Source organism: Amblyomma mixtum, chromosome 6, assembly GCF_055824585.1.
Source record: "Amblyomma mixtum isolate Tamu chromosome 6, ASM5582458v1, whole genome shotgun sequence".
In the NCBI taxonomy this organism is placed as follows: domain Eukaryota; kingdom Metazoa; phylum Arthropoda; class Arachnida; order Ixodida; family Ixodidae; genus Amblyomma; species Amblyomma mixtum.
In genome coordinates, this window is record NC_143017.1 from 65,589,770 (window position 1) to 65,613,559 (window position 23,790).

Below are 23,790 nucleotides of genomic sequence, written 5' to 3' on the forward strand. Positions count from 1 at the left end.
AGGATTAGTCATCTTGATGGCGCCACCATCCTTAGGCACCAGCGCAACCGGGATGCTGCCGACGCCACTGCGAAAAAAAGCCTCCAAGGGCAAGACATCAGGGGAAAGGGATGCCGACCAGGAGGAGCTCCCCTGGCCGGGAGACTGGGTAGACATACCCCGGGCTTACGGCCTCACCGTGTGCTTGATGCCCACAAAACGACAAGGACAAAGGCTCAGGGAGAAAAACAAAACCTCAACCAACCACCCGAAACTCAACCGATCGTTCCCCAGCGGGCTGGGCCGTGCTCGCAGCGCACAAGGGACAGCGACTGAAGGAGGGGGTTGGCCATGGCTGCTCGGAGACTGGAACGGATCAAGAAAGAGAAAAGACAGTAGAAAAGAAGAAGAGGAAGAGACAGACGTGTAAAGCAACGTAATATGTTACGTGTGATCAATCGACAAAAAATTTGAAATTATTCGGTCCGAAAAAAAAAGAAAAAAAAAAGAGAAGTAGAAGACGAGAAAAAGCCACGAAAAACTGCTTAGTCAAAACACACTTCGCCATCTTTACGGCGACGTGCGCGCGTAGAACATCCGCCCTACTGAAGAGAACGAAGATCTCCGAAGGGCAACTGACGCAGTTCGACGAACGACGTCGCCAGCGGGGCGGTGGCCTCTCTAAGATGAAGTCGGGCACAAGCAACATGAGTTCGCCCAGGACCTTCCAGATCCTGTCGATACTGATTGGCGCAACTGCCATTGCGCTCCTGTACCTCATGAGACAGCTGGAGACCCGGGAACTCTCCCTGGACGGCCGCTGGATGGTCACCAACGAAAACCAATGTGAGTACACCATGGCGTAAGCTAGCCCCATCTTTTGCAATCCTCGCCTACCGAAGAGATAAACATATTCGAGAAGAACTCCGTGAAATCTTGAGCGCGTCTTGTTTAACCGCTGACTGGTAACCGTAGGTTGTTTGTAGACCGCGATCGGAGTCCCGAGCGCCTGGCCGCCAGTGGCTGTCATTGTTTTGATGCAGGCAGTACTGGGATTATTTATTTGCGAGTACTATGCCCGAAGACTCCCCACTCACTCAGTTCGTCTTAATTTTTCTCTTTCCTCTGCGTGCTGGCTTTGCACACCCTACTTCTTGCTTGAACCAAGTTTTGGTCTCGCCTGTGGAGCACAGGGTACTGTTGAAATGAGTGTTTTTTGTGCGCGATTTCTAGTTGTCAAAACAATTTTCTGTGGCCGCATTTGTCCCCTTTTCTGAAAGCTGATGGGATGATTTACCTGCCATCTCTAGGAAAAAAGTGCACTTCAAACTATTCGGCTTACTCTTGAACTGGTGCATCTGCTATGACGAGCCATTACTTGGAAGGATGCACGCTTGAAAAGCGAGCGTTCTAATGCGCCCCCGACCTGAAATTACGTCACAGCACCAGATAAAACCTTCCTCTAAATCTTACAACATTAAAAGCAAACAGGCCAGTTCTCTGTCCTGACCATTCGGCCGGATCGTTGTGGTGCTTGGGTTGTTCTGAGCTGCAGAGATGCAGGCAGGATATCTTCCTACCGTGAGGTTTTTGATCTCGGGGGGATCGCAAGGAACCGAGATTTCTAGTCACCGGGGACTGCTACCATTTCACATGCAGAAGCTTGCACCTTATGCAAAGGCAAGTCCCGTAAAAATGTAATGCACAAAGTGTAGGTTCTCTTTTCTGAAAGTACAGCAAGCCAGTATGCCCGTTGGCTTGCTGGCTTATGATTGCAACACATTTTACATTCAGGACGTTATTACGGAACGGAACAGCTCAAGCCCAGGAGAATTTTTGTCAGTATAGCCGTTTTTTTAACCTAGAACATAGATCTGTTTCCCGCGCCTCGGGACATATAGCATATTGCATAAGCCCATTATTCTCGTCTTTACACAATACCTTGCAATGTAATATATTATTAAAATCTGCGGCTTCTGGCGGTTCACTGGGAGAACTGTACCTTCGGAACACTGTCGCAACTTCGTTGTGATAACGGCACCAGCACAAAAATTGAATGACCGAATATATAGTCATGTGAGTTTATTAATTCGCATGCAATAAAACAGCTCCAAAAGCTGACAAGGGCGATTTACGTCTACATTCCCGTTTTTGAACCTACTGCCGGTCGCGAAGACAACCCCCCCTGCACCAGCTATGGCGACTATTCCTACACATCTCTTCCCATCTAGCCCGAGACATTACGCTTCTGACAGTAAACTTCTTTCACAGATTATCTTGGGATGTTTATTTCTATCCGATAATAGTAAAAGAGCCCACTGGGACACGTGACCTATTTTTATTTTTTCAGCGATTACTGTGCCCGGTGCCATCCCCGGTGGCATCTACACCATCCTGCAGAGCAACAAGGTGATCGACGATCCATACCACGGGTTAAACGACGTTTTGTACAAGTGGGTCGCCATGGACAACTGGACCTTCTCCAGGACCTTTGAAGGTTGGTCACGAATGGAGTGCGCAGTGTTATCTTAGCATGCACGCCTCATGTCAAAAAGCGAACTGGTCACCGTGGCGTCTGACCGAATGTAGCTCCAGGCTGTGCTGTGGGGCTCATGCGACACTCGTGGAGTTGTGAAGCTAGGTAAACAGAGTACTTCCGCCACTTTCTGGCGAGGTAAATGACCAGTTGTTTTGCAGCTGAATGTCTCCGTATCAATGTTGCCAGCTTATGTAACGGGGCCAGCTGGTCTTAACCTACCCTTGGGATAGAGTACGCCGAAAGATGGGGGAGCTAGGAAAACGTGTTATGAGGTGTTGAGAAAAAAATAACCCCAGGCGGTCGCAGTTTACTAGTAGTAGTTCATCATGCCATTCCTCATAGCCTGCGTGCACTTAGGGATGTTAAAAACCCACCTCATACCAAGACCAACGGAAGCGTTATACAAAAAATGCAAGACACCATTATTACTTATTTTACGAATATCGTGCTGAAGCTGTACTGTTCGTCTGGTGAAAGCTTGGTTTCGATCCCTTCGATTCCGTCATAAGGCCGCCGCGGTGGCTCAGTGGTTATGGTGCTCGGCTGCTGACCCGTAAGACGCGGGTTCGATCCCGGCCGCGGCGGTTGAATTTCTTTAGAGGAGAAATTCTAGAGGCCGGTGTACTGTGCGATGTCAGTGCACGTTAAAGAACCCCAGGTGGTCGAAATCTCCGCAGCCCTCCACTACGGCGTCTCTCATAGCCTTAGTCGCTTTGGGACGTTAAACCCCATAAACCAACCAACCGATTCCGTCATAGAAAATGCGGTCGCGGAACTTTTCTGAGATTCTAGCCTTGCAGCTGTAAATCCAGTAAAAGAAAGCGAAGGCCTTCAAGGTGAACTTCTTTATCATTCTGCCGCAGCAAACACTGAACTATCTCCACCCCTCGCTTGTGATAGATACAGCCTTATCCGGTATAAAGAGTATTTATGGCTGCTAAGTGTGGTTTGTTACAACCAGGAACGCATTGCGCATTCTTCCAGTAGCATTTAGGGATTGTTTAACACATTCATATTTCCAGCAATTCTCGATATTTAAAGCAACACCTAAGATCATTCCAAGAAAAATTATTGGCTATGCTTGCAGACTCTGCACGATAGCACTGTCCGCACTGGGACCTCTGGTGACTCATGACTTAGCAGTAAATTTTAATAACTTGTAGAAATTGACCCTTTTTTTCTTAGTCTTCTCTTCACGATAGCAATGCACCGCACGGTTACAAAATACAGGACATTTTTTTTCTTCTCACGAAGCAGCCTATTGATGCCAACCGGTCGATTTCTTTAGAGAGAACACTTGTTTGACGCCCATATCATGTGACGTATAGGCGCACGGGGCGACATAACGACTTTCGCTCAAAAAATGTTCGCCCCTGTGTGCAGTGCCCCCATACTTCTTCACGCACAAGCGGATCAACCTTGTGGCCCACGGCTTGGACACTGTGTGCAATGTGACGGTCAACGGAAAGCTGATCATATCTTCCACCGACATGTTCATCCGATACGTGGGAGACGCCAAGCAAGTGCTGAAGGTGGGTGGCGCTGTGCGCACGGCAAACCTGTAATAGACATTTTGTGTACCAGGGGCAGCGCTTATATTTCAAGCGTCGTCCCCAACAAGCTAGCAAAAACTGTACTTAGAAGGAGGTGCAATTATTTTCTTGATATGCGCCGGTACTGCGTGTGGCAAGGTCGTCACGAGGGTGTGGGTTCAAATCCCGGTCTCAGCAGTCGCTTCAATAACACTTCGGTTGGGCCTAGTTGGTACATGATGTTGTGAAGGTGTAGGTTGCGCAACCACGGGATGAACCAGGAAGAAAAGAACACAGAGACACACACAAGCGCTTGTGTGTGTCTCTGGTTGCACAACCTACATCTTCACAACATCAGCAGTCGCCTTTTGACGGAGGCAAAATTGATAAGACACCTGCATGCTGTTCGATGCAGTGCACGTTAAAGAACCCCAGTTGGTAGAAATTAATCCGGAATCCTTCACCACGGTGCCTCTTTCTCTCTTTCTTCTTTCACCTTTTGCTTTCCTCAACTCACATCCGCCGCGGTTGCTAGCTCAGGGCCGGACAGCCTATGTGTACCCCCGGCCTTGGCGGCCGCGTTTATAAGAATAAACGCAAAAAACGTCCGTGTGCTGTGGGGTATCAGTGCACGTTAAGATCCCCAGGCGGTCGAAATTCTTCCAGAGTCCTCCAATACGGCCCCTTTTTAACACTGTCTTCTTTCACTGCCTCCTGCACCCTTTCCCTCAATGCACGGTCGAGGTGTCTCCCGAGAAATGAGACAGTTACTGAGCACTTTTCTCTCCTTAAATCCAACCTTGTCTCACGGCACGGCGCGGTTAAGGTATCCATCTACAAGTTAGTCAGTTACTGCGTCTTCCCTTTAAAAAAAGTTCACAGAGAAAAAAAGCAAAAGCTTGGATCATAACCAATTTTTGTTTTCCTAGGATTGCTACTTAGATATTGATGACGTATAAACAATCTATAGAGACCCTAATGAAGTTTTCGCAAGGGATTGGCCAGGAACAGCTAACGCCGTGACCTGGTGTTTGCTTTGCTCAGAATATGGGCAGTAGAACATGCCGCAACCAGAAATTGTCCACGTTACTGACTGCCGGCGCTCGACTACTACAGGAAGGAAAGCGGCGATGTAAAGTGCGTCACAGGACGCACATCGCGGCTGCTCGTCATCGTTATCGCAAAGGGTCTTCGAGGCACTGTCGAGGGAGGGTTCAGCAGAAACACAGTACATGCCATGCCAAGTGTCAACCAGTCCCGGTTCGTTTTTATCAGATTCAGACTTCCGCAGTGTGCGAGACAGCACACCCCGGCGAGTTATCTATTGGACCCATTGCCTAAGCTCGATTTTGCTCTATCTCGGGTGCCGCACCGCTTGTTATAGCAAGTGTCTATAGATGGATTCAGATCCCCATATCTGGCTGGAGGGGGGGGGGGGGGGGGGGGGGGGGAGGAAGTGTGAGAGAGAATTACCGCTGGGTGCAGGTAAAGACATATCGGCGTTGAAGGCGTCGTTTCGTTGCCGCCCCCAGCACATAACTAAAAGAGGGGGAGGGGGTGATCACCCGACGGCCTCGTCTGCTTTGAGTTGCTGGGAGCAGATTCCGCCATTTAGAACTCGAGTGTGCTGTATTGCAGTCTGATCAATCTGATTAGCCTCAGCACAGTGTCGTCCCATTTGTTCGTGAACATTGTTCTGTGTGCAGGAACTGAACAACAAGATCACGGTGCAATGCGAGTCCCCCGTGACCTATGCGTTGCGGCAGCACCAGGCACAGTCTCTCTTCTACCCGGTGTACCCTTTTTGCCCGCCGAAGCACCAGCACGGCTTCTGCCACGTACAGCACATCCGACGCACCCAGAGCGGCTTCGGCTCGGAGATGGGACCTGCCCTCCCTTCGCAAGGCATCTGGTCAGTTGGCGCTGCAGTCGCGTACTGAGCGATTTTTTTTTCGCGGAGTTGCGCAACCACACGAGTCTCACAGTGAGAGGCGGATGCTGAAGTGGCCTGGAATTACATGTTGCGCAGAGGTGACATGGCATTGTTTCATTTGGTCATGACCTCATTCGGGACAAATGCAATGTGTCGAAGCAAACGAACAATCACGGACACGGCCTATCTAAGTGTCTGTCTGGTATGCAAGTGCAACGTGGGCGTTTGGCGCGCGAGTAAGTTTCTGCCTCGGCCAGCATGACGTCATCCCACGTGTCCTACGTCACCGGAATCAGCGACCAATGCCAGAGGGCCCCATAAAACGAAAAACAAGTGAAACATGACGAAGTACGGCTCCTTCTCGAGTGTTACGCTTGAGGCGTCAATGAATTGAGCTACCATTTGCTGAAAAGCACAAGCGTCACGGCCGATAGAATATAAAAAAACGCTCGTTGTATGGTTTTCTTGTAGGGTTCGTATAGCAGTCGCAATGAATGTGGGCTAACTAGCCCGCCTCATGTCCATCCCGTAACATAGGCCGCCTTGATGTGACTGCCTCTTGGATACTGGGGTTGAGAAGGGAGCACGGAAAACATCTTCGGCTGATATATTTTCCGTCGGAGAATTAAGGACAGCTAGAAAATATGCCACTGCTGTAACGAGCCCGCGATGTACTTGTCCCCGCAGACCGCCGCGGTAACTGTGCCAACGAGATGAGTAGTTTCCGATCAAGGAGTATTTCCATTAATGCAGACTGCTGCATGTTTGGCGGATGCGTTACAGTGACGGAGAAATTGAAGTGTTTCACGAGAGGCAAAACAACTGTTATAAAGAAGGAGCAGCACACAGCGCGTGAGCCCCCCCCCCCCCCCCCCCCCCAGTAAATTAAAGCAAAAGTGTGGCTAAAACTTACATAAAGCTTTCACTTATATGCTCAAAGTTATTCATGTTGATCAAACTGGTTCCGCGACAACAATACTGAAGTATTTACTGTTACACATTCCGCTTGAGGGAAGTATGACATTTAGCAAGGACAGGGAAATAAGGGGCTCGTTGCGACGCACAGATGGAGAAGGCCAACAGTCACTGAAACCGAGGAAAGCATAGTGGAATGTTTTATATATTTTTTAAAGTTATGATGTGGACATATGGCAAATTGGTATATATATATTTTTACTTGAAATTTAATTGCTTGGAAATTAGAAACTACAAGTGGCCGATGGGATCTGAATGCAAGACTCTGCATGTTGCGTGCTCTGCTTTACCAAATTAACTACGGCATCGGCTGTCCGGTCTTCTACTTTAGAGGGTATTTATGCTGCATGTAACCTAGCTTTGGGAGTGTTTACGAGCGCCACCATAAACCATAGTGGCTGACGTGGCCACGTCTTATAATACTGCAAGGACCACGTAGAACGTGGTCGAACGATGAGGCAGGCAGCTGTGCGAGAGCCCGTTTTTGTTACCTGTGGCATCAAAACGGCTAGAGCCGAAGCCCTCGTTACGAACTTACATGCTTTGTATGGGCGTGCAGATGGCTCCGTTGGCCCCAAATCCCGTAAAACGATCACGCAAGACATAAGTTACCAGACTGAAGCGGAAAGCACGACAGCCCTAAATCATGTGTAAGGAGTACGTGAATGGAATACAATGTATGCATTTTCTATCCTTACTCTTGAAGAGTACATGGTAGGTAAGGACACTGAACCTGCTTTTCGTGCTTATGCTGCTGACGTCATTACGGAAGGGCGCGATGCGGAGCCCTCTTCCAGCCGTTGTTTCCTAGAAGAGAGCGTCACGCTTTTATCGACGTCACGGTAGATTAACCGCTGTGAACGCAGCCGTTGTCATACAGGGTATTCAATGACCCGTGACTCGCACGCTACAGGACGGGGTGCGTCGTCTACATTAAGTTATGCCCTTGTTGGACCAAATAAGAGAGTACGCGGCTCCTGAGCACATTGACCACTCTGTAGGGTGGTGTGCCAGGCTTACTTTTTTTACGCCATAGTCGCGGTTACCGCCACGAACTCTGTTTCTCGCTTTCAGGTCTTTTGTACACGCTCTTTCGTGCGGATATCGAGGTAAATGCCCTGTTCGGCTCTGCAGTGTTAAAGACGCGAGGTCATAGAGCTGTAGAGGGTTCAGGCATGATTGATGCTAGCACATGAGAGTTTGAGGGCCCAAAAAACACTTGCCTCGATGGCTGCCAAAAGGTGCCTAGGTGGGTTCCAGTGGAGCTTTAGAAAATGAAAGGGGGAAAAAAGCAGCTGTATGACACGAGAATGTTAGAGGTCAGGTTGCCTCACTTACCCTAAATGGTGCAGTTCGTGCAGAGAGCGGCTCAGGCTGTGTTGTTTAGTGCACTAACCAGCCACTAATTTAAAAGACGCTATGGGCACTTATTTAGAAAGATATATTCGTTGGGTCTAACAAAAAATAGGCTCTACATAGGGCAGTGCATGTGTTTTTCCCTCTTCATACAGGAAACATCTTTCGCGAAACTCTGTAATAATGAATGACTGAGGTAGGAATCCGAGGGAGGGAGGTTGGTAAGAAGATGCAGGAAAAGGAATTTAGCTTAGTATACTTGTACCAAGGCTGCGAACGTGGAAGACAGTGTTAGAGCGGTCTCATGTGAACTGACCAGGAGTAACGAGTAAAAAAAGAAAAAAAACTTGTCACCTATTTACAAACGCATTAACATAAGCCCGAATTTCAGTGAGAAATGATATCTTTCCTCGGTGGCTGCGTAATGGTAAGTTCGTTCCGTTTATGAAATATTAAGCAAAGCTTAAAAATAGGGATGTAAAGGATGAAAAAAGGGCTGAGAAATGGTGGCATATTTTACAACGCCGCAAAGAAATCCACCGCAGAAATTGCTTGCGTACCAAAAAGCAAATTGGAGATCAGTGAAAAAGGCCTTGTCTTTCACTGAACTTAACAGGGCTAATGACGGCGATGACGATGTAACTAGTTTCATAGCCACAAGAATACAACCAACAAAGGCAAAATAAAAAAGTGCAAACACGCACGCCCGTGCGCACGCCTACACACACACATGCACACAAAATAATGAACATGGATAAAGCGTACACAAAAGCAGTGATCATGACCCAAGGTCATCCATTTGCTATAGGTAGCGGCAGTTGCTGCGCGGTTGCGCAGCATCAATGGACAAAATAATCTGCAATAATATGAGTTCAGCTTGTGTCCCTCTGTACTGTCCCGTGTTGCACGGAGTCGTTCTGCAGGTGAACTTCAAGATTAGAGGGAACCTCGCCTACTTTTTCAAGCAATGCAGAAAGTTTTGAACTTAAAAAAGCGCAATAAAGACAGGGACAAGAAGAAGAAGAAGCACGCAGGACAAACGCTTGACATCAACTAGTTCTTTACTCGGGAAAAAACACATATCTACAGATACATAGAGGGCGGAAACAAATTATTAACCAAACAATGAATCGGCTTTATCACAAGTGTGTTTAGCGTGAACAGGTATCAAGGTAGGAAATTTCCTTGCGTGATAAGGTCAGGGAAGGAGTGCTGATACAATTTTCAGCTTTCTTTACAATGCGAGAGGCCTCTATAATTTCTCTGGGAAGCCTCTCTTTTCCTTTACCGCACGTGCGTGTGGCATTGAACTGCGGCTCATTTGCTTTGCATTTTTTACAAGACTTGCAGTGTTCTGCTAGGTGCCCATCCGTTGCTACAGCTTGCACAGCACGACGGTGTTCCCTCAACCTATCGTTCAGGCACCTGCCTGTCTGGCCAATGTACGATTTCTTGCACGAGAGCGGAATCTCGTAGACCACCCCTGTGACGCAGGTTGTGAAACGGGTGGCATGCTTCGTTGTGCACCCAGGATGGTCATTCACCTCGTTGACAGCTCGACACATTTGTGAGAGCTTATTGGGCGCTGAAAACACGACGGATACCCCGCACTTCTCGGCCACTTTTTTAAGCCGGTGCGACACGTTGTGTATGTAGGGGATCACCGCCGGACGCCTAGTCTGGGGTGCCTTTTCTTTTCTCTTCCCAGAGTTTAGCTCCTTCACTAGGCTTTCAACCACAGAGGCGATGATTTCTTGTGGGAAACCAGCCCTTTTCAGGCGCTGTGACTGCATCTGCACACTGGCCGAGACTTTATGCTTACACGATTTGTTGAGGGCCTCACGTATGCAATTTAGGGCAATCCCCCTCTTTACTACTTTGAGTGGGACGAATCATAGTTCAAAAATCCTTTTTTGGTACGCGGCTGATACACCCAGCAGACTTTATCCTTATCTAGAGTTAAACAAACGTCAAGGTACTGCAGACTGCCTTTGATAGGATCCTCACACGTAAACTGCAGACCGTGGGAATAATTTTCGAACACCTTGATGACATTTTTTATAGCATTGCTACTTTGGCCACCTTCTGACGATTTCATAACCACAAGATAATCATCCACATACCTAAACACTTTGGCAACAACAGATTTATCAAGGCTGTCGCTAATGCGCCTGTCACAATGGGCTAAAAAGACGTCACTTAAAATGGGGGCAAGGCAGGAACCAATGCATATGCCTTCTTTTTGAAGAAAAGACTCTCCGTTATGAATAACAAATGTTGATGCAAGGTAAAAACGAAGCACTTGGCAAGGTAAAGCACTTGGCAAGCAAGGTAAAAACGGGGTGGTCTACGAGATTCCGCTCTCGTGCAAGAAATCGTACATTGGCCAGACAGGCAGGTGCCTGAACGATAGGTTGAGGGAACACCGTCGTGCTGTGCAAGCTGTAGCAACGGATGGGCACCTAGCAGAACACTGCAAGTCTTGTAAAAAATGCAAAGCAAATGAGCCGCAGTTCAATGCCACACGCACGTGCGGTAAAGGAAAAGAGAGGCTTCACAGAGAAATTATAGAGGCCTATCGTATTGTAAAGAAAGCTGAAAATTGTATCAGCACTCCTTCCCTGACCTTATCACGCAAGGAAATTGCTTACCTTGATACCTGTTCACGCTAAACACACTTGTGATAAAGGCGATTCATTGTTTGGTTAATAATTTGTTTCCGCCCTCTATGTATCTGTAGATATGTGTTTTTTCCCGAGTAAAGAACTAGTTGATGTCAAGCGTTTGTCCTGCGTGCTTCTTCTTCTTCTTGTCCCTGTCATTTTATTGCGCTTCTCTAAGTTCAAAAACCTACTTTTTCATTTGTATTGGATATGTATAACTCGGCAACGCGACATTGGGCATAAATGCAATGAGGCGAACATGACGAGTTTTACTCTGAAATTTGCACATAGCTACACTTCACATTTGCATTTTTTTTTCGCCACATTTCATGGGAAATGAATACGTACGCCTGTAATTTTGTGGCGATTTGTCCCTCTGTGCAGGAAACCGATCGGGCTCGAAGCGTACAGCGAAGTTCTTATCCGTGACATCGCAGTCACCCCATCTGTTGCGCGTAAGTATTGACAGGAGGAGGTCGTAAAAGGATTATTTTCGGTGCAAGGGAAACGCGACATAATTCTGCGAACTCCACATTATGAATGACCTCATGCACTGCACAAAGTACAGCGGCCAGCTTTATTTAGTATTTTTATAAAAGAATATCCGCCGATGTATTTGCCAATGTTTATTTTTACACAGTAATGAACTGGACGCTCCCACAAAAGACGGATACCCTAACGAAATCACGGTATTTCGGCTTCTAACTGTAAGTAAGGGAGTCTAACACTCACCATTCTGTGTGATGAAAGAAATTTGTTAGGTTGGTAAGCAGTAACTCATACGTGTCAGTACTTGTGTTTATGGCAGGGGAAATAAAAGTGGCCTCTTTTGTCGTCATATAATCTACTGCGAAAACAATTGTTTTAAAGGTACATAGAAATGTCCAACCCTGTTCTTGCATAACAGCAACTGCAAAACAGTGCTTTCAAATATTAGGGAGGATGCCGAAGTAAAGCTTTCACGACTGTAACAAGCCGGTCACGCTGACCTCATGCATGAACTGTGTGTTCTAGGTGCGTCACAAAAACTGTTGTCTGAAAGTTAAGGTTCTGCGCACTAAACTCACTGAAATCCTCTCGTGTAATTTGTGAAGTTAGCAATGGCAGCATTACGCCTCGAGGTCAGATCATGAACACTCTGGTACGGAAGTCTCTGTACTGCGTGCTCTGTAAAGGAAGCCCATTGCTCTATTATTGAGCGCCAACTTATAGTTTGCGGAACACATGGTTCAAAGTCTTTAGTCCCTGAATGTTTACTTCCAGGAGGTCATCTGAAAATGTCTTGCAGTTCTGCAGTAGCGATAATACATGTTTCACTTATAATTAGTTATTTTGGTTGCGCAAGCAGTCAATTTGCTTACTCTTATGAGAACTGCGCTTGTTCGAATTACTTTTCTTGGACTGTATGGGTCTACTAACTATATAAGTAAGTTTTTTTTTTCACAATGCGGATGTAACGTTTTATTACTTGAATTGCAAGCCTTCAGATGCGAGCCTCTTATGGGAAGCGCTCAGAGTCTGAAACTTATCTTCGTAACTCAAAGACATCTGGAACTGCAATAAGTGTTATGCGTTATGTGATGCACTACGTGTAATACTTCACTTAAAGATTTCCTTTGCGAAGAGTGCTAAAAGTGTAATTACCGTGGACACATCCCAAGGCCCAAAAGTTGGGACGGCTATGGTATAAGCTCAGCCCGTACGCGACTATAAAAATAGGATGGTCTCCGTACTGCTAACTTTTTTTGTAGGTTTCCAACATAGTCAGGTTTTAGGAGCGTTCTGCAGGCTTCTTTAAGGAGGTGGAATGACGCTGCACTTATTCTTAACACCTATCAATTATTTGTTGTCGTGCGCAAAGCGAATTGAGTGCCATATTTTTTATGTGGAGTTTGCTTTATGTGGTTCCTGTATAGCCAAGAAACATGCCCGCCACATCAGCGTTTGCTTCCACTACCCAGTCCCCTTTGCTCGCTACTGTTGACAAACTCTTTTTCTCGCAGGCCTGCAAAACGACACCGAAGAGTGGACAATCAGTGTGGATATTTTCACTGAGTTGGCTACGGATGAACCGAGAAATGGATCTCTGCATCTTCAACTGGAAGAAGGCGTATCGTTTGGCGAACGCGAAGTTGTTTTCGAGGCGACGGGAAGCCTTCAGAAGAGGATCTCGTTTGAATTCCAAGTTCCTCAGGTAAACTCGGCTTCAACGTGATAACAAAGTTGCTGCGCTTAACCATGGCTGAAGAAAAAAAAAAACGCCACAGACTCGCCTAAAGTCAACCATATAAAGGCACTGGGGAGGGTCACATTTGCTTTTATGGTGTTTACGGATTAAGCAGGTATGCGCGCATAGAAAACATTTTCGTAGATATTTTGGTTTTATGTGGTACATGTCAACCCTCTGGGACAAAAACTTCGGAAATTGCTGGTCCATTCTTGTGATGTGTGCTGTCGGTTAATGTGCGGATATACTAACTGTTATAGTGAAATCTTACATTACATGAAAAAAATTGAGTTCACAAACGGTTTACCGACCAAAAATTGTTTTGTGTAGAGTTTTTGGCTATGATTCAACTCACTGATAAACGGCTTCTTAAGTGGACGGTCGCACAAGCGTATTCTTTTAGCCGTATGCAAGTTGTACCATGTCCAGGAATTTTCGGTGCGTATTATGGTAAAAATATAGAATTCCAGGTTAAAAAACAGGCATGCCAGCTGTCAATAGCCCCTCACTCATAAGACGCCTTCAAGCAACGAAAGAAAAAAAATTAACAAGGAAATAAGAAACCCATTCGCAGCAAGGTTTTAAAACATTATTGTTTATGTCAGGGTCGTCAGAGTCTGCAGACTTATTGGAATGCAAGTTCAGCAGCAAAAAGATAACACTACAGTAAGGTTCTTTACATATCACAGCATTATCACAGTGCATCTCACACGCCAATTCTACAGATTCTCAATCAGTGTTTTCGAACAAAAGGTGAGGCAAAGAAGTTGAATGCGTGAGCCACCATCGACTTATTGTGAACGTTTGCATTCACTAAAATACTGCACACGGCATTTTAGCAACCGGACAAGTACCTTCTTTCTTTTTTGCTTATGAAAAATGCTGCTGAATGCACTCGCATGGAAAATAAATGCAAGCGTCGAAAAGGAATTGACGTTCTTTTCAGGGATAACAAGGTTGGAAATACAACCCACGTGCTCGGACGTGCTTGCTGCTGCCGTTAACTTAATTTTATCCCATTGCCAGTACAAACCAGATATATGTAGTAAAACATTCTGGCGTGCCAGTTGGTTGATTGGCCCGTGGTGTTGTTTTCGTTTCCATGTCTCCTGCCCTCTCTTATTTGAGCAGTTTTACCTCTTATTCAAACCAGCGATACAAGTCCTGTCCTCTGCTTCACTTGCTTACAGTCTTTCAAAGTGGAGAGGTGGTGGCCGCACACCTATGGGAAGCAGGCACTTTACAACCTCCGCGCCACTCTCACTGTCAACGGGGAGGTGGACACGAAAAGCGTCAGGTTTGGCTTCCGCACAGTCCGTTTGGTCGAGGGCCCCTTGGGGAAAAGTGAGTTGTTCTTTCACCCGCCTGGCGCTTTCCGTTTCACTGTAAAAGCCGCGTTTGGAGCTAGACCTTCTCCTAGGGTTTTCTTTGATGACTTTACCGATACATTAGGACGTAGCTTACAACCCCGATTTTAAATCATTGTGTAATAAGAGTGTTACCTCTAATAGTGTTTCAAAAATCCGTTATGCCTGAGCATCTATTGTTTTTTTTTTTTTTGCAACGGGAAGGTCTCTCTAAATGCTTGCTGATTATCCCAGTCCTGCACTAACCGCGGCTGCTCTACCCCAGCAAACTTAGTTTCTCCGAATCTCTTTTAATACAAGGAGAAGAGATGAGATGACGTAATTTGCAAGGCTGTAGTTACCACAACTGTCTCAGAGCATCGGGCGATGCCCCTGACCTGCAGTGTGTGAAATTCAGCTGAATGTATGGTGATGATGACGATGATGATAAATGTAGCTGAGGAAGGGGAAAAGTTGATAGTGATAATGATTATGATGCATGATTGATGCAGGGGTCTCGATGTGAGTACGCTGCTGGTTGAGGTGTGGTACAGGCTCCAATCTCTCTGCCCTGAGGGAACGAAAATGCTAGTCTAAAAGCATATCATTCACTACGGCGTATTGAGATATTTGGGTAACACGCATCTTGCAGGGCTCATTTCACATTTACACAAGCACATTTACCATGCACAATTTCTGGAAGCTTTCTTAAAGCTGTTCGCCCTCTCTGCTTTTACAGAGGGAAAAGACGGGTCCGAGTTCTACTTCGAGATCAACGATGTGCCAATATTCATGAAGGGAAGCAGTTGGTTACCAGCGGACGTATTTCCGGAAAGGGTGACACGTGCATACGTGGAAAAACTCCTTCGTGCCGCAAAGGTGACTTAAATTTTTACGCGCAATAATTTTTAGCTGCTTTCGATTCGAGCTTCTTTGTTTAGTGACACTTTTCCAGCTCCAGCCATGCTGTGTCTAAATGTTGTCCTTTTTTTGCGTGTGTGCCAAGCGAAATCCAGGTTTAGAAATAACTGCCTTAACAAATAGTTTAAGCATAAATCAGCAGAAAGACTTCTGAACTGATCCACCGCTTCCGTTTTGTGACGGCATCAGTATTGAAAGAATGCTCTCGTAGAATAGGAAAAGAAGCTATAAATTCTGTATGCAAATAGGTTAATCTTCGATAGGGCCAGCGTCGATGGTTTATTTCTGGGCTTGCTTTTCATTATGTGCCGCTATTTTATCCCGCAAGCATCTCTACTACAGTTTGTTAGCCTGTAATGGATGTTTTTATTTGTTTTTATTGGTGGCTAACGTCAGCCATTGATGCGAGCAAGGACACCTTAGTTTTTAAGTTACAAGACCACGGTAACAAAATGCGTCCTGATGTGAATTTTATATTCACTGTTCATTAAAATTTAATTGAAATTAGAGAGCTGACTAAGGGAGAGCGATTGAGGAAGTGAAAAAGTTATTCTATAAAAAAAGTGCCATAACACAAATCTCGTCTGTCTCTGGTGGGATGTAAGGACTGTAACAAATGCCTTCAACGAATGTGGACAATTTCGTAGAGACTGGGAACACACTTTACTCTTCTTTCTGAGAGCAAACCTTCCTTACTGCACTTATCGTAGGGGCGGTCCACTATAGTCCATCATTACCGTAGCGTCGATAATGAACCGTTTCGGGCCTGGCGCATCTTCTTCCTTTACTTCCAGTACGCGCACATGAACATGCTTCGGGTTTGGGGAGGCGGCTACTACGAGTCGGACGACTTCTACGACCTGGCCGACGAGTTGGGAATCCTTGTGTGGCAAGATATGATGTTCGCAAGCAGCCTCTATCCGGCGCATGAAAAGTTCCTTTCCGACGTCGAGCTGGAGGTCCAGCAGCAAGTAAGCTGCGGCAATATTTCGTGTGCGGACTCAAGAGTGCGAGGTTTTCAGTTCCTGGCGAAGAAAAGGGCGGGGCTTAAAGGGGCTGCGAAACACTGCTTGTGGGGATACCGGCTATACTTCAGATGGATTCTTTATGTCACACAGATGCTGACTTAAAAAGAATTACAGGAATCGATGCACAGGAACTGGAGTTATTCAATGAAGAAATTTCAAAATACAAACAAACAAAACGCTGCCCTCAACTCGATTTTGGCCGGGCTTCCCCCTCCTATTTCGCTCTCCCGATGACGGCACCTGGCGCAACCAATCAAAACAGCCTGCCAGAGCACGTCGCGGAAGTTTGCACTCCACGGTTGCCTGCTCTCTGTAACTCGTTCTTGCTGAGACTGGCAGTGTCATTTCCATGCCAGAGCCCCTGGTGGTGTATTTTTATTTTACTTGCTTTGCAGGGATTTTATCTAAGACAAACAAGTTGTTTTTGTTGATCTGATATAAAACGCAGACAGGTGACAAAATGTTTCTCTATTTATTCACACAATTTGCAGTATATTTACTGTTTGTACAAACATCAAGCTCGCGCCAGGTGATGTCATATCCGCTGCTGAAACCCGCCACTGTGTGGGGACACCATCAGAGCCATGAATTTGTTTTTGGGAGGACATTAAAATATTAAAAAACAGAATATACGCGGTATTACCAACGCTAATAGCACCATTTTAACTTACTGTATACGATCAACAGGCAAAATAATCAACTAAGATAGTGTTTCTGGGCCCCTTTAAGTGAAAGAGAAGAAAAACCCTAAGCGCAGATGTCCAACGAGGTCGGATTAAACGACATCCGCCTTGCAGATTCAGAAGCTGCACCGCATGTGTCATATGCAAGATTTATGCATTCTCACGCTGTTGCAGTAGGCTGTGTACCGCGTATGAAGACGCCGATATAACGCAAGCATGTGGTCGAATCTAACTATTCACAAGCACCGTGAACATATGGGAACGTTGTGGTGCGTTGCAGACTGTTCACAGGGCCTTAGTAAAGCCAGAGGAGGACAGGCGAGTCTTTTGAATGGTGACTTCTTAAGAATGTGTACGATTGTTTCGAATAGTATTAAAATCAAGCTAAAAAATTATTTGGTGAGAGTGAAAGGGACCGAAGCGGTCGAAGGCAGCCGAGCAACATGCCTCCGGCAAGATGGCTCCACTCGAAGGGCAGACGAAAAAAAAAACAATAACAGAAAGGAGGACAGAGGGATAATGTGACCTAATGTCATAACACCCTAAGCTGTACAACACCCTAAGCTGTACAGCTGTACCACCACGCACACATACACATCACGCGACCTTCATAAATGTTTCGAAGACAGATGCCTGCCCTGCATCGCTTACAGTGCCGAGAAAAGAAATACTTGCATGGAAGCTCATAATCCCCTTAACAGAACTCTTCTTAGGCATGCAACTTTAATACGGAGCAACCGTTCCAGACGTCTGCGCTTTACACTTAAAGTCAAAACTCTTTCTAGCAAAATTCGATTTTGCGAAGCTCCCCATCTAGTGAACAAATGTTGATTCGCCGTTAAGTACCTATATGGTTCAATGCTCTCAATAACCTTAAATAACGAAACAAACGAGGACTAAACCCGATCTAGTGAAGTTTTTTTTCTTCGGGAAAAAACGAGTAAAAAAGGGATCATTTCTCACTTATTATGCTCGCGATGTCTAGCAGCTTGTTGACAGCGTACCAGTAGTAACATCTATCCGCTCAAGTCACGTCCTTGGTTTTATTCTGACGAGGCTGCAAACTGCGCTGTTGCACAGAACAACGGACTCGGCAGTCGGTGGCGCTCCCCGCGTTGGCTTCGAATCCTTTTTACCAGATGGGGCTTTCATACACAGGCGATTCAGGCCGCCTTCGCACAGCCCAGGTTATCGGCAAATACGAATAAGCGGTAGCTGTTGGGTGCCGCTACGTTAGGAGTTTAGATTTAGAAGTGCGGAAATATGGCAGCCTCGATTTTACGAATTTCCCGTTCGAACGAAATAATTTTAAATCTTGTTTTATTTATTCAGCCTTGTAAGCTAGCCTCAAAGTGCTGACCAAGAGTGTTCCTCCTGCCAGGTTCGTCGCTTGCAGCGACATCCCTCGCTCATTATGTGGACTGGAAACTACGAGATTGAGCAAGGAATCGCCGACAAGTGGTGGTACGTGACGACAAACTGCGCTCGATGCATTCTTCAATCTAAGGAAGACATACAGTAGCAGCCTCGACCTTGGCTCCTGTCATCAGTGCTTCACAAGAACGAACGCAGTGACATACAAAGAAAACCATTAGATGTATACTGCATGCTTAGTGGGAAGAACCTATTTTCAAGAGGTTTTCAACATCGTGGAGCTTCCAACCTCTCCTTAAATGGTAACAAATATGGCAGCTTTCTACAGCGATAACCGCATAGGTGGTTTTACTGTCACAAATAGCATAGGAGTTGTAGTGTGCCAGAACGCCAGCGTTTAACTGCGGTCCATTCCAAATGTTGCTCAAACCGGCTCGCACTGTAAAATCACCTGGGAAATGAAGGCGATTGTATAAACAATTTTTCATCCTTGGCCACTTGCATTGCGAATTCAGTGCGCTTGCATGCAGATGCACTTGCATCGCGTGGCATCACCAGGCAATTGTTGCCCCATCTTTCCGGACCAGAGCACAGCGAAATGTCCAAAGATTTCTTTTTTATACTGAACTGTTTCCGCGGAGGCTGCTGTCAACGGTATTTGTACTGCACAGTGTACTGCCCAGAATATGGTAGAGACTGCAGAGACTGACGTCACACGCAGGCCGGAGATGCTTCTGCGGGAGGTGCGCCACACCCTCGACTACCGCCTCCTGTTCATCGACACCATAGAGCGGGTGGTAAACGAAAATGACGGGTCCCGGCCTTTCACCCTTTCAAGCCCAACCAATGGCCTGTTCAGCCGGACGGACGACGCGCAAGGCGTAGCCATCAACCCCAACACAAGGCGCCGTGGCGACAGTGAGCATTTCTTGGACTGGCTCTTCGTGCCTATATATCCATTTTTAAGGCGACCCCGTTGTCCAGAAAATTCGGTGTCGACGCTGTCGGTGTCGAGACGTTGTCGGTGTCGACGTTGTCGGTGTCGACGTTCTCAGTGTCGACGTTGTCGGTGTCGACGTTGGTGTTGTGAGCGAAAAAGCACAAGCATGTCTCTGGCAGAGGGTGCCCATAGATCAACCTAGGAGGCAGGCGGTCCACCTGTGTCATGTGGCCTTGCAGTGTCATCACAACCTGGGCACCGGATAGTGACAAAACTGCCCACCTTGGCAGGAGGCAGTTAAAAAAATTATTGGCCGCTCGGGAAGAGCAATCTGGGCCGCAAAAGGCCTACCGCTGGGAGCACCTGCCATCGCAGGGCATTGGCGCATTGCTTAACCGCTGCACCTCTGGGCCAGGAGGGATATGAGGAGTCACAGGTATCTGTGAATGTAAAGCAGAGAATGACCTCTTGCATATATGGGAATACAATACCCTACCACTTCATGCCCTTAAGGCGAAGCTTAAGTGTCCTATATAATTGTTTTGTTCAGCTATGAAATTTACGCTAGCTGACGTCTCCTAAAAGTATCCAGCCAAATGTTGCTAGTAAAAAAAAAAATCCAAAGGAATGCTAATTTTTTAGCGTGTAATAATTTTTGAGCCATTTTTCATTTCTTGGGTAAACGAAGACTGTTTTCTGTACGGGCTGTATTGCATTAAACAGTGCCTTTTGAAAAGCCTAAGGTTTGCTTTATGGTTTATGGGGGTTTCATGTCCCAAAACGACTCAGGCTATGAGAGACGCTGTAGAGAATGACCTCGGAAATTTAGATTACCTGGGGTTCGTTAACGTGCATTGACATCGCACAGTACACGGGCCTCTTATCAATAACTCTAATGGTCTTATAAATAACTGTAATGGTTGGATATCTTGGAGGTTTCTGCATGCCATTCATGCGTAATACACCAACTGGCTTCCGGAGCTTTAAGCGAGTGCTCGACTGCTCATGTAGCTTATGAATGTATGGGTGAAAATTTACTTTTGTTAAAGAGCAACTGCATTGTTTTGGTGCCAAATAGAAGACGAATTACATCGAAAAGACCGTAACGCATTGGTGGCTGCTGCCTTGCAGCAGAAGCAGCGTCTATTCCGCAAATATTTTGCTCAAAGACCGACAAAGTTAACAAAACTGGTGTTCGTAGAGGGCCGAAAACTGGCGATAAGCTGATTCATTTGGTTTAGTAGAACGCGATCAGACGCCTGGGAGCAAGAGACACAATACACATTGCATGGCAAGAGGAAGCAGCGCGAAGAGACGAGGACGAACACAGAAGCTAGAAGGATGGTCGCGAACTACCAACAATTCGCGCTGCTTCCTCGATCCATGAAACGAGACCAACAAGCCCAAATTTCAATTCCAGAGTAATACACGTTAAATTGTGCAGACGCTGCTTCGGCACTAGCGGCGCCACTTCGTGAGACGCTATTAAATGGTGTTGATCAAATGTTTAGGGGATTCCCCCAAGGTGGAGTAGATTTGTAATAAGGGAGTAATTACTCATTGAAATCCACCCAAACGCAGCCACACAGCTACAGCTTTCTCCAAAACTTCGCAGTTAAAGAAAAATTCGTCCTGGTCCGCAGTTTGAACCCGGGATCACCTGCTGCGTTTGGGTGGATGTCAATAAGTAATTACTCCCATATTACTATTAAATGGTGCTCAAGCTAGCACTGGCGGCGCATAAAGACTTCCGGCGATGCTGGTTGAACGGACCGTTGAATAACTTGTGCAAGTTTGGAGTGTCAGCTCGCACAGACTGTTAAGAGTACGTCTTAGGAACAACTCGGCACTTTGTATTGCTCTTTATGATAGGATAGTCTGTTATTCTTCTCACTTTGACGAATAGATTTGTATGGATGAATTTCTTGATGGTCTACAATGTTGTCATATCTGTGGTATATAGTAGCCGAGACCCAACTTGTTCGACTGCTAGACATTTAGAATGTTACTGTAGGCAAACTGATGGGCGGCGATGTTAAGAATGTGCACGATCAGCTTCACAGGGAGCGCAGTACGACTCCCTCTGTCACTTGTTCACCCAGGAGGAAGGCCAGAAGGAGGTAAGAAGTTTCGGAGCAGCTCACTGTTTATTTTTAAATGGGAAACATGGCAGTTTCAAATCAGTGTTACGGCTGCCATTTCGTTCGTTCGTTCAATGTATGAGGCTCTGGAAGTTTTTCAATCAACGCGCGCGCACTCTCTACTCGCTCGCTCACTCACTCACTCACTCACTCACTCACTCACTCACTCACTCACTCGCTCACTCGCTCACTCACTCACTCGCTCACTCGCTCACTCGCTCACTCGCTCACTCGCTCACTCACTCACTCGCTCACTCACTCACTCACTCACTCACACACTCACACACTCACTCGCTCACTCGCTCACTCGCTCACTCGCTCACTCGCTCACTCACTCACTCACTCGCTCACTCGCTCACTCGCTCGCTCACTCGCTCACTCGCTCACTAACTCCCTCGCTCACTCACTCACTCACTCACTCGCTCGCTCACTCGCTCACTCGCTCACTCGCTCACTCGCTCACTCACTCACTCACTCACTCACTCACTCACTCGCTCGCTCACTCGTTCACTCGCTCACTAACTCCCTCGCTCGCTCACTCACTCACTCACTCACTCACTCACTCACTCACTCACTCACTCACTCGCTCACTCACTCACTCGCTCACTCGCTCACTAACTCCCTCGCTCACTCACTCACTCACTCACTCGCTCACTCACTCACTCACTCACTCACTCACTCACTCACTCACTCACTCACTCACTCACTCACTCGCTCACTAACTCCCTCGCTCACTCACTCACTCACTCACTCACTCGCTCACTCACTCGCTCACTCGCTCACTCGCTCACTCGCTCACTCACTCACTCGCTCACTCGCTCACTCGCTCACTCGCTCACTCACTCACTCACTCGCTCACTCGCTCACTCGCTCACTCACTCACTCACTCGCTCGCTCACTCGTTCACTCGCTCACTAACTCCCTCGCTCACTCACTCACTCACTCACTCACTCACTCACTCAAACTCACTTGCTCACTCTCTCTCTCACTCACTCACTCACTCAAACTCACTTGCTCGCTCACTCACTCACTCGCTCATTCACTCACTCGCTCACTAACTCCCTCGCTCACTCACTCACTCACTCAAACTCACTTGCTCACTCTCTCTCTCTTTCATGCACACACTCATGACCAGCATTCTTTTACAAAATGTGAATACTAGAATTTTGCAAGCCACCGTTATGTAAATTGAAGGTAATGATCCATTCTTCCGAGGGTAGCAAAATTTTTCTTTTAAATGTTCTTCCGTCGCTCGCATCGAGCAGTTAAAACTGCCATAAAAAACAACGGGGAACGTTTTTAATGACAGCAAAATCGTCAAGAGCAAAAAAATACAAGCCTGCTCACGGGAAATTGATGACATATTGATTGTTTTAGTGCCGTTTTAAAATATATGAAGAAATTGCGTTCATAAACTCCTCCCGTTGAAAAATGCTTTCGGCCAGAACTGCTGGAGTTGCCCTCCCACTCACCCACCCCCCTCGCACCCCCTAAGCAAATCACTGCTGCGCGGCAAAACAGTGCTTTTCTTTACTTTCAGTGCACTTCTTCAACTACCACGAGGACCCCTGGCAGTACAGTATCTACCCGTTGGCCCGTTTTATGTCGGCATACGGCCGCGTGTCGCTCCCATCGCGCGAACTGATGGAGAAATACAGCGATTCAGGCGAAGTCGTCATCCCGCTTACAGATTTTCTCAAGCACCGAGAGCGCAGAACCGGAGGTAAGCGCCTATGTCCGCACGTTATTTTTTACCACTTATACTGACCATTCCCCGCATTTGGCCGTCGTTTGTTTGTTGATTTGTCTGTCTCAAGCTGGTTTTGTGACAGGCTGCTCTGCTGCCCTGATATATATACCGGGCGTCCCAGCTGAATGTAACCACACTTTTAAAAAAGGCGAAGTGTCCTAGTACAGTCAAATCAACTCAGGGTTGTTCATAGTCGCGTGGCCTAGTCTTGATTATTTTTTCGCTCTTCAAATTTAATTAATTAGTCAAGTTTAATTAGCTAACTTTTTAATTATTGAATTCAGAAACAAAATGTCAATGCAAAAGTTTTGGATCACCTCGAAAAACCTCTAGTAGTGCTGTTTCCGTCAAGTTACGATTTACGTAGCTTCATTTATTGGCCTTAAAAGAAAGTTGTCACGTG

General features: G+C 46.5%; 1 protein-coding gene across 1 annotated transcript in view; it reads left to right on the forward strand.

The window, feature by feature from the left end:
* The first annotated feature begins 665 nt into the window (after positions 1–665).
* The window catches only part of LOC149339261 (beta-mannosidase-like), a 44,432-nt gene continuing 21,307 nt past the window's right edge, over positions 666–23,790 (forward strand). The window contains exons 1-12 of the mRNA XM_089548019.1: positions 666–825; positions 2,330–2,476; positions 3,902–4,050; positions 5,757–5,962; positions 11,362–11,432; positions 12,981–13,171; positions 14,395–14,548; positions 15,290–15,429; positions 16,266–16,442; positions 18,564–18,646; positions 19,278–19,474; positions 23,178–23,360. Of these exons, the coding sequence (XP_089404145.1) occupies positions 666–825; positions 2,330–2,476; positions 3,902–4,050; positions 5,757–5,962; positions 11,362–11,432; positions 12,981–13,171; positions 14,395–14,548; positions 15,290–15,429; positions 16,266–16,442; positions 18,564–18,646; positions 19,278–19,474; positions 23,178–23,360 (1,858 nt within the window). The remainder of the gene's footprint in view (positions 826–2,329; positions 2,477–3,901; positions 4,051–5,756; positions 5,963–11,361; positions 11,433–12,980; positions 13,172–14,394; positions 14,549–15,289; positions 15,430–16,265; positions 16,443–18,563; positions 18,647–19,277; positions 19,475–23,177; positions 23,361–23,790) is intronic.